At 47.2% G+C, this 12,616-nt stretch overlaps 1 protein-coding gene across 2 annotated transcripts; it reads right to left on the bottom strand.

Moving 5' to 3' along the window:
* Positions 1-1,353: 1,353 nt before the first annotated feature.
* Positions 1,354-11,379, bottom strand: LOC308486340 (acrosin-like). Of its 2 annotated transcripts, XR_013991026.1 has the most exons (7): positions 11,203-11,379; positions 10,934-11,164; positions 10,144-10,344; positions 7,772-8,046; positions 6,852-6,997; positions 6,464-6,591; positions 2,066-2,177 (listed from the first exon to the last, which is right to left on the bottom strand). XR_013991026.1 is itself a non-coding variant. In XM_081023109.1 (5 exons), exons 1-5 carry the CDS (start codon positions 11,041-11,043, stop codon positions 1,620-1,622), a joined length of 1,290 nt encoding a protein of 429 aa, XP_080879235.1. In that variant the 5' UTR covers positions 11,044-11,072; the 3' UTR covers positions 1,354-1,619. The 2 variants fall into 2 exon arrangements, 1 of the variants encoding a protein (XP_080879235.1); XM_081023109.1 differs by lacking the exons at positions 6,464-6,591; positions 11,203-11,379 and having other exon boundaries at positions 1,354-2,177; positions 10,934-11,072.
* Between the last annotated feature and the right edge of the window lie 1,237 nt (positions 11,380-12,616).

Here is a 12,616-nt window from a genome sequence, read left to right as displayed (position 1 = left end):
TGTCAGAGCTTTGTAGGGAACTAGAGTTTTACACTTGTTTGGTCCAAGAAATCTGTGGGGATTGTTGTTAGCCCATCACTGTTTGGGAAGACAATCAACCCTGTCTGAAGTTGGCAGAGTCTGGACAGTTCAAGTCCAGAACCAAACATTTCGACATACGTTTCCAAAATGTGTGTCAGAGTGTCCAGACAGGCTTGGTGAATCTGAAGTACTGTCCAAGCCAGCAGAATCTGGCAGATGGGTTTACTAAACCTTTGAGCTTCCAGAGACAGAGTGAGTTCTGTGCAGGGTTGCTTTTGGGGTAAGTGGTATGCTTACATGCCCCCAGCAGTGCAGGACGAGAGGGGGTGTGAGGAGCTTACAGGGTTAAACAGCTCAGAGTCTGCATCCTGCCCACTGGGGGGGGGGTGGTCTCCATCTGGGGATCTGTTCTTTGTTCTATGTTCAGTCTGCTTTCGGTTTTGACTGAGACGAAGGGAGACATGATGCCGTCTCCAGAGATTCTGATTTATTGCTGCTGTACATAAATAAAGCTTCTTAGATTAGAGGAGAAGCCGCGTACAGACTCTTTTTTCCTGCATGCTTGCACACAAGAGCATATGCTGTGTTTACTCTGCTACAAGTCCTGCAAGCTGTGGCAGCAGAAGCGCACCAGACTCATTTCTTATCTCACATACCCTACCTGCCTATTGCTCTAGGATCCAAGCTCAGAACATAACAATATCTTTATTTATTGCATTTCTATCCCACTCCCGCCCACCCCCATGTTGCTCATGGTGGCAGACATGATTCTCCCTTTCCACCCTTAACCCACAAAACAGCCTTTTGAAGTAGGCTTAAGCTGAGGGGCAGTGACTGGCTCAAGGACATTCAGGCCACCTCCTGACTTCCTTTGGCGATGCATTACGGTCGGGCTTTAAAGCTCCGTGTCCAAGCAGGGTTTTTGGGTTGTTGTTTTTTGTCCTGGTTCTCCCTCATTTTATTGCTGAATTGGTGGAAACAATTGCCTCCAATTCAGTGGTAAAATGCAGATTTTGCCCAGGGAAGAGCTGGGGCAGAAACACAACTGTTTGGACCTGGAGCTTTCATGCATGCACCTGTGGCTGGAAAATGAGGTTTGGCTGCAACTCCAGGGAGCACCATGGCTTCAGGAACCCCTTTCACCTGGTGCAGGTAGGCCTGCCTTAGCCAATAGAGCATTGCAGCTTCCAGGGAACAGCCTGGATCTGCAGCTGAAATATCAGAAGCAGATCACAGCAAGTGACACAAATAATTCACCTTACAGCCTCCCAAGCATGATTCAGGAGAGCTGTTGCTTTGGGTTGCAAAAAGCAGCACACCAACACTCACCTGTTTATCCATTCATTCGTGGTTTTATTCATTTTGAGAACTTTGATATTTTGATTTTATTAAAAAGTGTCACCAACAAGCTGTTCGCAGCATTAAGTCCCCATTTGGATGCAACTTCATATTCAAGCCAGGACCAGCAAAGGACGGGTTGTGGGCTCTGAGATCCGGCAGAGGCAGGCCACCCACCATGCCCATGGGCACCCCTGGCATTGCCACCCAAGCCTAGCAGTTCTTATCAGCCCTCGACTGCTACTCTTCCAGCGGCTGAGCTAGGGACCATTTCCATTGTACGAAACTTGGCTCCCGGGTGGCTTCTGCGCCTGGAACTCAATCCATGGTGGGGGTGTGTGAATCATGACCCACGGCCTGTAAATCTGCGCGTGCAAAGCTGGGGCCCTTGTCCTCAGACGCCACCTTACTGGCCGCCTATACCGTGTACGGCGGGAGTTAGGTCTGTTCGTATACCAGAGCGCAGGACCACGCTGAGGGCGGGTCTTGGGGGGTGGCCAAGGCCTGTTCGTGTACCAGGCTGTTGGAGGGGGCCTGGGATGTAGCAAATTCCCATTTTGTCCTGGTTGGGGCTGTGGCCTTGGAGGTGGGTGCGGCCGTGGCGTAGCCTGGGGCACTGCCATTAGCGGTGTGTGGCTGGGTAGGGAAAAGTCCTCCTTGGTCGTCTTCCTGATCCAGTCGAGGTAGAACTGTGTGGAGGTGTAGACCCCTGGCCTCTTTTCCTGGCCGCAGAAGGACGGTCCCCAGCTGGTGATTCCAACCAACCAGTAGCGTTCAGACCTCTGCTCCCGGCACATGAGGGGGCCACCGCTGTCGCCCTGCAAGCGGGAGAGAAAAGGCTCCTGTGAGGAGGAGCGTGCTGACAGCCAGATGGTTCAGAAGTGTAGCTTTGTAAGAGGAAAGGTTTGTGAAGATGTCATATGAAAACTCCGGCTGTGGTGTTGGACCTGTAACAGCACTTTTGCTTGTGCAGATAATCTGTTGCTGTTGGCAGGATGAAGCAATGTGTAAGGACTGGCGCTTTGGAAGGTGTTGGGAGCTGCAAAATCAAAGAGCTGGAAGCATCACAGAGTTGCATCCTGCACCCTGGACCATCCATTGAGCCGATGGTTGGCCTAGGTGAACTTCCAAGGAAGCTCATCTAATCTAAGGGAAGGCTGTAGCTCAGATACAGAGCCGCTGCTCTGCATATTGAGGGTCATAGAATCGCAGAGATGGAAGGGTCCCTGATAATCATTTAGTCCAGGGGTCAGCAACCTTTTTCAGCCATGGGCTGGTCCACCGTCCCTCAGACCATGTGGTGGGCCAGACTATATTAAAATAAAAATGAACGAATTCCTATGACCCACAAATAACCCAGAGATGCATTATAAATAAAGCACACATTCTACTCATGTAGAAAAATGCTGATTGCCGGACCATCCGTGGGCTGAATTGAAAAGGCGATTGGGCCGCATCCGGCCCCCGGGCCTTAGGTTGCCTACCCCTTCTCTAGTCCAACTCTTTGGAGCTGTCCCATATGGGGATCGAACCAGCAACCTTAGATTTCTCAGCACCTCTCTCTGGAGAGAGGCCTATATTACACTTATACCAAAGACAGAGACTGAAAAGACTCAACTTAAGAACTACCGACCCATCTCGTTATTAAATGTGGATTACAAAATTTTTGCTGACATTTTAGCGAAGAGACTGAAAAGAGTTTTGATGGAGGAGATTCATGGGGACCAAGCGGGCTTTCTCCCGAGAAGGCATTTGTCGGACAATGTAAGGAATATAGTTGACATTTTGGAAAAGTTGGAAGTGAACATAAACACTAAGGCAGTTCTGATATTTGTAGATGCCGAGAAAGCCTTTGACAATATTTCTTGGAGCTTTATGATGAAGAATCTCCGGGGGATGGGGGTAGGCCAAGGGTTCGAAAATGGTATAGGTGCAATTTATTCTGAACAAAAAGCAAAACTAATTGTAAATAATGTGGTTACAGAAGAGTTCAAGATAGAAAAAGGAACACGTCAGGGGTGCCCAATCTCTCCGCTACTTTTTATATCAGTCCTGGAGGTTCTGTTAAATATGATTAGAAGGGACCAGTTGGTGAAGGGGATTCAGGTCGGAGCTAAACAATACAAATTGAGAGCATTTGTAGATGACTTGGTACTTACATTACAGGAGCCTGAAGCTAGTACAAAAAGGGTTTTGGAATTAATACAAGAGTTTGGTCAGGTGGCAGGATTCAAACTGAATAAATCTAAAACAAAGGTATTGGAGAAAAATTTAACATCTTTTGAAAAAGAAAGGTTTCAGAATGAGACAGGGTTAACTGTGGTTAAGAAAGTGAAGTATTTGGGAATAAATATGACAGCTAAAAATGTGAATTTATTTAAAGACAATTATGAGAAAATTTGGACAGAAGTGAAAAAAGATTTAGAAACTTGGACAAACTTGAAGCTTTCCTTGTTGGGTCGAATTGCGGTCATAAAGATGAATGTATTGCCAAGAATGTTATTTTTGTTTCAAACGCTGCAAATTATAGACAAGATGGATTGTTTCAAGAAGTGGCAGAAAGACATATCTAAATTCGTCTGGCAGGGCAAAAAGCCCAGAATAAAATTTAAGATTTTAACTGATGCAAAGGAAAGGGGGGGATTTGCCCTGCCAGACTTTAAACTTTACTATGAAGCGGCAGCATTCTGCTGGCTGAAGGACTGGCTACTTCTTGAGAATACAGACATTTTGGATTTAGAAGGTTTCAATAATACCTTTGGGTGGCATGCATACTTGTGGTATGACAAGGTTAAAGCTCATAAAGGTTTTAAAAACCATATTGTCAGGAAAGCACTGTTTAATGTCTGGACTAGATATAAAGACCTGTTGGAAAATAAAACCCCAAGGTGGTTGTCGCCAATGGAAGCAAAAGCTGTTAAGAAGCTTAATATGGAGTCTAAATGGCCGAGATATTGGGAAATTTTAGAATATGAAGGGGACAGACCGAAACTGCAGAGTTTTGAGAAACTAAAAGGGAGCGTGAGAGATTGGCTTCACTACTATCAAATAATGGAGCTTTTTAAGATGGACAGGAAAATTGGCTTCCAGGTGGAAAAATCAAAACTGGAGAGTGAGTTGTTAGAACCCAGTACTAAAAATTTGTCAAAAATGTATAACTTACTGCTGAAATGGAATACACAGGATGAAACGGTTAAATCAGCAATGATTAAGTGGGCTCAGGACATTGGGAATAATAATAATAATAATAATAATAATAATAATAATAATAATAATAAATTTTATTTATATCCCGCCCTCCCCAGCCGAAGCTGGGCTCAGGGCGGCTAACAACAGTCAAAATAGTCCAACATTCTAAAACATTCATTCTAAAATTAATTAAATCAAATTAAAATCAAATTAATGGCAACCATCAAGCAAAATTTTGTGCAGATTGCCAGAGGAGGGGGTCAGGCTGCGCCCTGACCAAAGGCCTGGTGGAACAGCTCTGTCTTGCAGGCCCTGCGGAAGGATGTCAGGTCCTGCAGGGCCCTAGTCTCTTGTGACAGAGCGTTCCACCAGGTTGGAGCCGCGGCCGAGAAAGCCCTGGCTCTAGTTGAGGCCAACCTAACCTCTCTGTGGCCTGGGATCTTTAGGATGTTTTTATTTGCAGACCGTATAATATTATGTTTGCTGATTGGGAAAGGTTGTGGACCATCGGGATGAAATTTACGGCATGTAATGCCTTAAGAGAAAATGTTATGAAAATGATTTACAGGTGGTACATGACCCCAGTCAAGCTTGCAAAAATCTATCATTTGCCGGACAATAAGTGTTGGAAATGTAAAGAAAATGAAGGCACTTTTTTTCACCTTTGGTGGACATGCCCAAAGATTAAGGCTTTCTGGGAAATGATATATAACGAATTGAAAAAGGTATTTAAATATACTTTCCCGAAGAAACCAGAGGCCTTTCTCTTGGGTATTGTCGACCAGGGGGTGTTAAATAAGGACAAAAATTTTTTTATGTATGCGACAACAGCAGCAAGAATACTCATCGCAAAGTACTGGAAGACATAAGATCTACCCACCTTGGAAGAATGGCAGATGAAGGTGATTGACTACATGGGTTTGGCAGAAATGACGAGCAGAATCCGAAACCAGGGAAGAGAAACAGCGGAAGAAGATTGGAAAAAATTTAAGGACTATTTAAAGAAGTACTGTAAAATTAATGAGTGTTAAAATGATGTTGGATTAGAAAATAAGCAGTTACTAGCGGTAACGGATAAGCTAAGGAAAATGAGTAAGATTAAATTTAAAGATAAAATAAGGGAAGAATTTGCTGAATAAATGATTAGAAATTGGAATACAGAAAGCGGAGGTATGAGGAAGTCGGGGAAGTAAATTATATGAAAATAAGATTTTGAAATTGTACTTGTTCTTTGTTGGTTGTGTCTATTGTATTGTTTTGTTTTTGTTGTTACAAAAAATATGGAAACTTTAATAAAAATTTATTAAAAAAAAAAAAGATTTCTCAGCACCACATCGAACCAACCAGGAAAAAGAAGGGCTTTTTGTGTCTGCCGAAAACCAAACCAAGGTCAGCTGTTTGGAGTGCAGCTATGCTCACCACTAAAACACCACCGTCAGTCTCTTGCAGTATCTCCAGAAATGTGGCCACGGTTGGTGACACCCTTCCACTGTGGGATTTTCTCTTTTGGCAAATATCTTGTCGGGATCTCCGCTCGGCCAAGCTGATAAAGCTCATTTTCCTCCCGACAAATAATTAACGACCTGAGCCTTTGAGGAGGCCTCAGGCACATTTGCATCCAGCAGAGATTCCAGCAGCATACAGAAGTGATGAGATTTATGGCTACATGCTGTGCTTTATTACTAAGCTACGCAGAGAGCAAAGAAAAATACATCCTCTCTCTGTGAGAGCAGAGAGCAACTCAAACAAAGGAACAAAGGAACAGGAAACCACTAACGTCACATCCCGTCTCCCATCTCCCGTGAGACTTCCAACAGCCTGGACTGTCTCTGGAATGTAAACAGAGCCTTGTGACTCTAAGCAGCTGCACAGTGGCAAACAGAAACTGACATATCTAACGTAAAATTGAGCTGACCTTTTTGGTGGTTTGGGCATTAAAGGACTCATATCCACCAGTGAGGCAACGGCTACTACTTGGGTTGTGACGCCTTCTGAGTCCAGATGCTAAGGGTGGTGACCTCTTGAGCAGAGCTTGGAGGGATGCTGAGGGCAAAGGGGTTATGCCAAGTTTTCCTCTGGTGAATCTCGCCCTGCATTTTCTGCTCATGCCAGTTGCAGCTCTCCAAAGATTTGTCCTTGGAGTGGCCTTTTCCTTCTCTCACGGCTGATGCCTGTGATGCTGGAGGCTGAATTGCAGGGAAGTTTTGCATGTTCAGAGCAAGGGCTCTGCTGTTCCAGGAGCACCGGAAGGTTTCTCTCCCAAGCCAAACCCGTAGCCTTGGTTTTGTCATAGCTTCACCCACCTTGCAAGTAGCTACGCCTCCTTCCAAGCGTCCAGCGCAGATGTTCTCCTCGAGGATCAGCTTGGACCACCAGACTGGGCTGCTGCAAGTCGCCGTGGGGATGATGTCAACAGAACCTTCCAGCATGATATCGGGCTTTTCCCCCGCTGAGAGCAGAAAGGGAAAGTAGGGGAAGGGGGAGTCTCAGTTCAGATTTCACTCTCCACACAACTTGCACCCCCAGGACTAATGGAGAGAGACATGAAGGCAGGTGCAGCAATATCACCCCCCCTAAAACCTAGTTGATGGACTGGGAGTGAGATCAGAGACAAGGGTATGTCAGGCTGCAGTGTAGGGTGAGCTCCTGGTTTCTAGGGGCCCTTAGAGACCCCAAAACTCTCCGTTTCCTCCTGAAACCACATCCCTCCCTCCCTATCTCTCCATCTGTCCTAGTATTGCGTACACTGAGCGACAGCAGAGATAGACAGGAGTTTCCACCAGCCCTACCTAGAGATTGAAACTCAATTTTCTGCGTGCAAAGCCATCATTACTGAGCTGAGTTCTGGGGGCAAGCATCTATGTCTGGAGAAGGCGATCTGCCCAGAAGCCGTGAAGTGGAATGGCTCTCAAAACCAACCATCTCCATCCTTTTCTGCCCTGTGAAAAACACACACACCTGCCTCACCCCTAAGACTCAGGGCTTCTGATGTACACAACCCAAGTGTAACTACCAACTTTGAATCCTAGAATGGGAAGGGACCCCCAAGGGGCATCCAGCACAACCCCCTACAACGCAGGAGTTGAATTTTCCACCATGAGTACCATTGCTATTATGTTTCTTTGGCGAAACTGATCGGCAGGGAAGGTGTGGTCCGCAAATTTACTTTAGGCACACAGCCAGGCCACTCCTTCTGGGGGCCTGGTTTCCCTGCAGATCTCACTTTTCGGGTCCATGGTTCCAAAACCGCTGACATAGCAGTGCTTGAGCAAGGAAACCACCACGCTGTCATCCGGCAAGCAGGCTGGCTGAATATAGTCCGTGCAGTTGACTGGCTCGTTCAGCTCCACCAAGGAAATGTCGTTGTGTATTTTGTTGCCGGAATCACGCCTGTAGAGCTTGTGGTTCACCAGCCTCTTGATCGAGCGCCTCTGGGCATCGGGGCCGGGGCTGGAGATGCGGTTGGCACCAATCGACAGTCTTATCCATGGTATGTCCCTGGAACAAAGAATACGCACAGGGTAGGGGACTGTGCTTCTGAACAAAATGAAGGTCAGCCGAAGTTGACTGGATGTTGGAGTACAGGGAGCACAGCTGGGTCTGAGGAGAGAGGGGAGCAGGCAGGCCTCACCGCCCTTTGCCTCATTCCCCTTCCCCAATTTGGTTCTGACCTGCACATCTCCCTTCTCGCATAATGCCACCAGGTGGATCTGGAAAACCAAACGCAAACAACTTACTCATCGGTGGTCCCTGATCAAACTGGGGTGATGTTATGAGTGGAGCGATGAAGAGTTGGTTTGATCCATGACTTTGCTGAAGGGGTGGGGGGAAATCTTTGGAAATTACATTTGGGGTGTTGGTTTTGGTTCCTACCATGTTTCTAAAAGTCCTCATAAAAATTCATCACTGTTTTACTGTAAATTTCTCTTAATGTACACATTTTTGCAGAGCAATTTGCCCCCAAACCAATTGCTTATGTACACTCTTTTCATGAAATATTGCATTTTAAAGGACGCTTTACCCCAACGCATGCATTCTTACAAACATTGCTATTCATTAATTCTGTTTAAAACCTCTAGTAAATATGCCAATTACTCTCCTTTTTTTAAGTGTAATAAATTTGACTTTTCATCTACCTCTGCTGTTTTCGTTAAACTCTGGAGTGGCAAATTCTGGAGCAAAAGTTTCTCAAAAGAACTCCAGAAAGGCCTGTCCAGTTTGCAGATTTGTGGGCCTGAAACTGAAAACTTCAGTAACACTTCATAGTTGAAAGAACCTATAGGATGAGTCCCGGAAACATGAATCAAAGAGTAGGGGGCCAGCTTAGTCCCATTGTCCTTTCAAGTTTTGCAGGAGAACCGCTGGACCAGGCATGTCCAACTTCAAGTCGGTTGTGATCTACTATCCACTATCAAAAACTGGCAGTGATTTACCACCCTCCGAAGTCATTTAAGTTTATGAAATAAATAAATAAATGAATCTCTATTTCACAAATGCAGTAGTTATGTTTGGATATCATAATGACAGACCCAAATAGTTACCAGATGCACTAGTAACTAAACAAGTGAGAAAAGTCAAACTACCGTATGTTTCGCTCTATAAGACGCACCTTTTCCCCTTCAAAAATTAATGGGAAATGTGTGTGCGTCTTATGGAGCGAATGCAGGCTACTTGGCTTCAGCGATAGCAACGTGAAGCCTCCGAAGCGCAGAGGGAGTGCTCCTGCCACGCTCTGGAGGCTTCACGTTGCTTTCGCTGAAGCCGCCTGAAGTCTCCGAAGCGCAGTGGAAACTCCTGCTGCGCTCCGAAGGCTTCGGGTTGCCTTCACTGAAGCCTGGAGAGCGAGAGGGGTCGGTGCACAGCAATCCCTCTTGCTCTCCAGGCTTCGCTTTGCTGGAGAGGCGCTGTCAAGTTTTCCCCTTCAACGAAGCAGGAGGAGAAATGGAAGGGGCTCTGTTTCTCCTGCCACTTCGCTGAAGGGGCGTTGAGCAGAGAGGGGGAGGATTTTTTCCCCCTGTTCTCCGCCTCTAAAACAAGGTCCTATGGTCTGGTGCGTCCTATAGAGTGAAAAATACAGTGTGTTTTTACATTACTTTACATGGATCAGAGGAGATAGTAGAAGCACACAGGGCATTCTCTCTCCCCGCTTCCAAAGCAGCCCTTTCTCCCCCACCCCCAAAGCACAGAGCGGGTGGTGGGGAAGGGAGGCAAGCTGACTTTGGAGGAAGAAGGCTCGGCTGGAGAAGGAGGAGCTCAGGCTTGCATGAGAATGGTGGCAGCAGCAACAGCTGCTGCTTTGTTCGAGGCTGCTTTGTTTCAGCCCACGATCGACCAAGATCAGTCAATTGCGATTGACCTGTTGGACATGCCTGCAATAGACTAACTGGACCTTGAGTTCTGATCCAGCAGGGCTTTTCCTGGGCTTCCGATTCCATTGTCTTAAGAGGATGACTCTGAGTTTTGATGCCCTGCGATGCTGACAGCAGCCACCAGTCTGAAGGCAGAAGGTGAGACTCTGCTCCCATGAGATGCCCCCGCCCTGGGTGCCAGGTTTGCAGACCCCGTGACAACACTTCTTGGGAACCCTTTGCTTACTTTGGTTTCTGAAAACAGTGGGCTGCGCTGAGGACCCATCGAGGGCTGATCAGGGAGCCTCCACAGAAACTGACGTATCCTTTCCGTGTAACGACTTGGAAGCTGACCATCCAGGGCCACGTTCCAGGGAGAACGTTGCTGCCACCCACAATCCGGAGGAGGGTATGGGTGCCCGCCATGGGACGCCTTCCGCAGACTCCGCTGGAAAGCAAGACACAGATTGCCATCTAAAGAGGATCAGAGACATTGCATATATACCACCTCCCCCCACTTTGCCCCTCCTCTCGGCCATCTTGGGAAGAGAGGGATGAAACTGGAGGTGTCCAGCTGCACTTCTGGATGCCTCCCAAATGCCCATCACTCCCAGGGAGGAGGGAACTTTTTCCAGGCCAGGGGCCACATTGTCCTCTGAGGGCCACATCTCAGTGGTGGGTGGGGCCAAAGGCAAAAATGGACTGTTCAGCAAATCCAAATTAGTAAGCTATTTTCTACCTCTCTCTCCCACCCTCCCTCTGTCCTCTTTCTAGAAAAGAAATATTTCCTTTTGTCTGTCCCCCATTCTGCTTCCTTGTGTGACCCAGATGGATTCTAGTATTCTGAGGGAGGGAGGAACATGCCCTCTGAGAACAGACTCTGTCTTTACATCATAGTTTTGACCCACCACAATGAAGGGGAGTGAGAGCAGCCATGGGTCAGCCATGGTCCTCTTCAAGACCACATCCAGAAGGAGTTGGTGGATGGGATTCCCCCTCCTGCCTCCTCACCATGTCTGGCCTCTCCCCCCACTTACTCGCAGGTGGTTTCCTCGGCATGAGTGGGGCAGAAAGTAGCGAGTGCCAGAACAGGGAGGAGCCACCACCCCATCCTTCTGCCGGCTCCGGGTGCTGCTGCTTCTTCCATGTTTCCCTGGAATCCATGACATCACAAAACGGAAGATCTGTCAGATCAGCAGGTGGAGAGTCTGACATCATCACAAGTTCTCTTCTCTTCTCTTCTCTTCTCTTCTCTTCTCTTCTCTTCTCTTCTCTTCTCTTCTCTTCTCTTCTCTTCTCTAACAACCCTTCCGTTTGAGAAAAATGTTTATGTGCCCAGAAGCATGGAAAGAGTAAGGCTTGCACCCGACTTTCTGCCCCATGGAGTGGGCATCCTGTCATGCTTATCCCTGCAGGCGTTGGCCAACTGCAACATCCATTCTTTGAAGCACAGGGTGCCCTTCCTTGTGCCTATGAGAGTGCCAGAGTGCCAAGGCAAGGCACCCATTATAGTCCTAGAAAGAGAAGCACTGGCACTGTGCTCTAAAGCCTATGTTCTAGAGACAAGTTGTGTGTGCAAAGGGCTCCTTTCTGTTCCATGTGCCCCTTTCGCCCTGCATTACCCATGCACACTCAAATTGTGTACAACAGCAGACCCTCTTGGACCCCCATTTTCCAAGGACAGTCCTGGATTTACAGGATCTGACACAGGTTTTGATTTGATCCCGGAATGTCCCACTTTTCCTTAGGATGTCCCTTTTTTCATCAGAGAAAGGTAAGGAGTTATGGGGGACACACACCCCGGGCCAAAGAGATAAGTAACTATACAATTTTAGAAGACATAGCTGTGATTTGTCTGTTGAAAATAGCATCCAGGCGCAATTTCCGAAAATTGGGACATCCTGGGATCCAAACAGAAGCTGGAAGGGCTTTTGTAATTCTGGGACGTCCTGCTCAAAGTGTGACGGTTGAGGGGTATGCGCTGTGAGAACAGGATGCTGGACCAGATGGGCCATGGGCCGGATCCAGCAGCCTCTTCTTAGGTTCTTATGTCTGTTCACCAGTAAACTCCACTGAGGTCAAAGGGGTTACACCAAAGAAACTCCTTGCCTGCTTCATCTACCCAGTGCAACAGGTCAAGGGGATGGGGTGGGGGGAAAGACCCACTGCTTATCTTTGTTGCTGAAAGCTGGTCCTGAATCCTATAAGCCAGTGGGCAGGCGTGGGATCCCTCGACCAGGGATACGTGGGCCTTCTGTGGGCCTCATCCAGCTCCTAAAACAAGTCTGTATTTGGCTCTATTGGCAAACCGCAGCTGGACACTGAAGGGGGACTAATCAAGAATAAATTTCCAGAAAACTTGGTTGCCATCTGTCACGGATGCTTTAGCTGAGATCCCTGCACTGCAGGGGGTTGGACTAGATGACACCTGGGGATCCCTTCCAATTCTACCGCTCTATGATTCTGTTGCCCAGTGCCAACGTGACTTAGGCCCATTAATTTCAGTAGCTTTCCTCTGAGTAGGACTAGCACTGGGGGGAACAGCAGCCCTTCTTACATTTGTGCTGTATGGAAACCTTGGTTTCCAGGAAGAGACATGCATAGATGGATGGTTTTCTTAGATCACAGAGCGGGAGATTTAAATGTGACACCCCCTAACTGGGTATGGACGCCAACGGTTTGCAAAAAAAGTTGAAAGAGAAACCTTGCTGCAATTGCAT

Source organism: Podarcis pityusensis, assembly GCF_964106645.2.
Source record: "Podarcis pityusensis genome assembly, chromosome: 10".
Classification (NCBI taxonomy): Eukaryota; Metazoa; Chordata; class Lepidosauria; order Squamata; family Lacertidae; genus Podarcis; species Podarcis pityusensis.
This window is presented reverse-complemented; position numbering and strand designations above follow the sequence as displayed.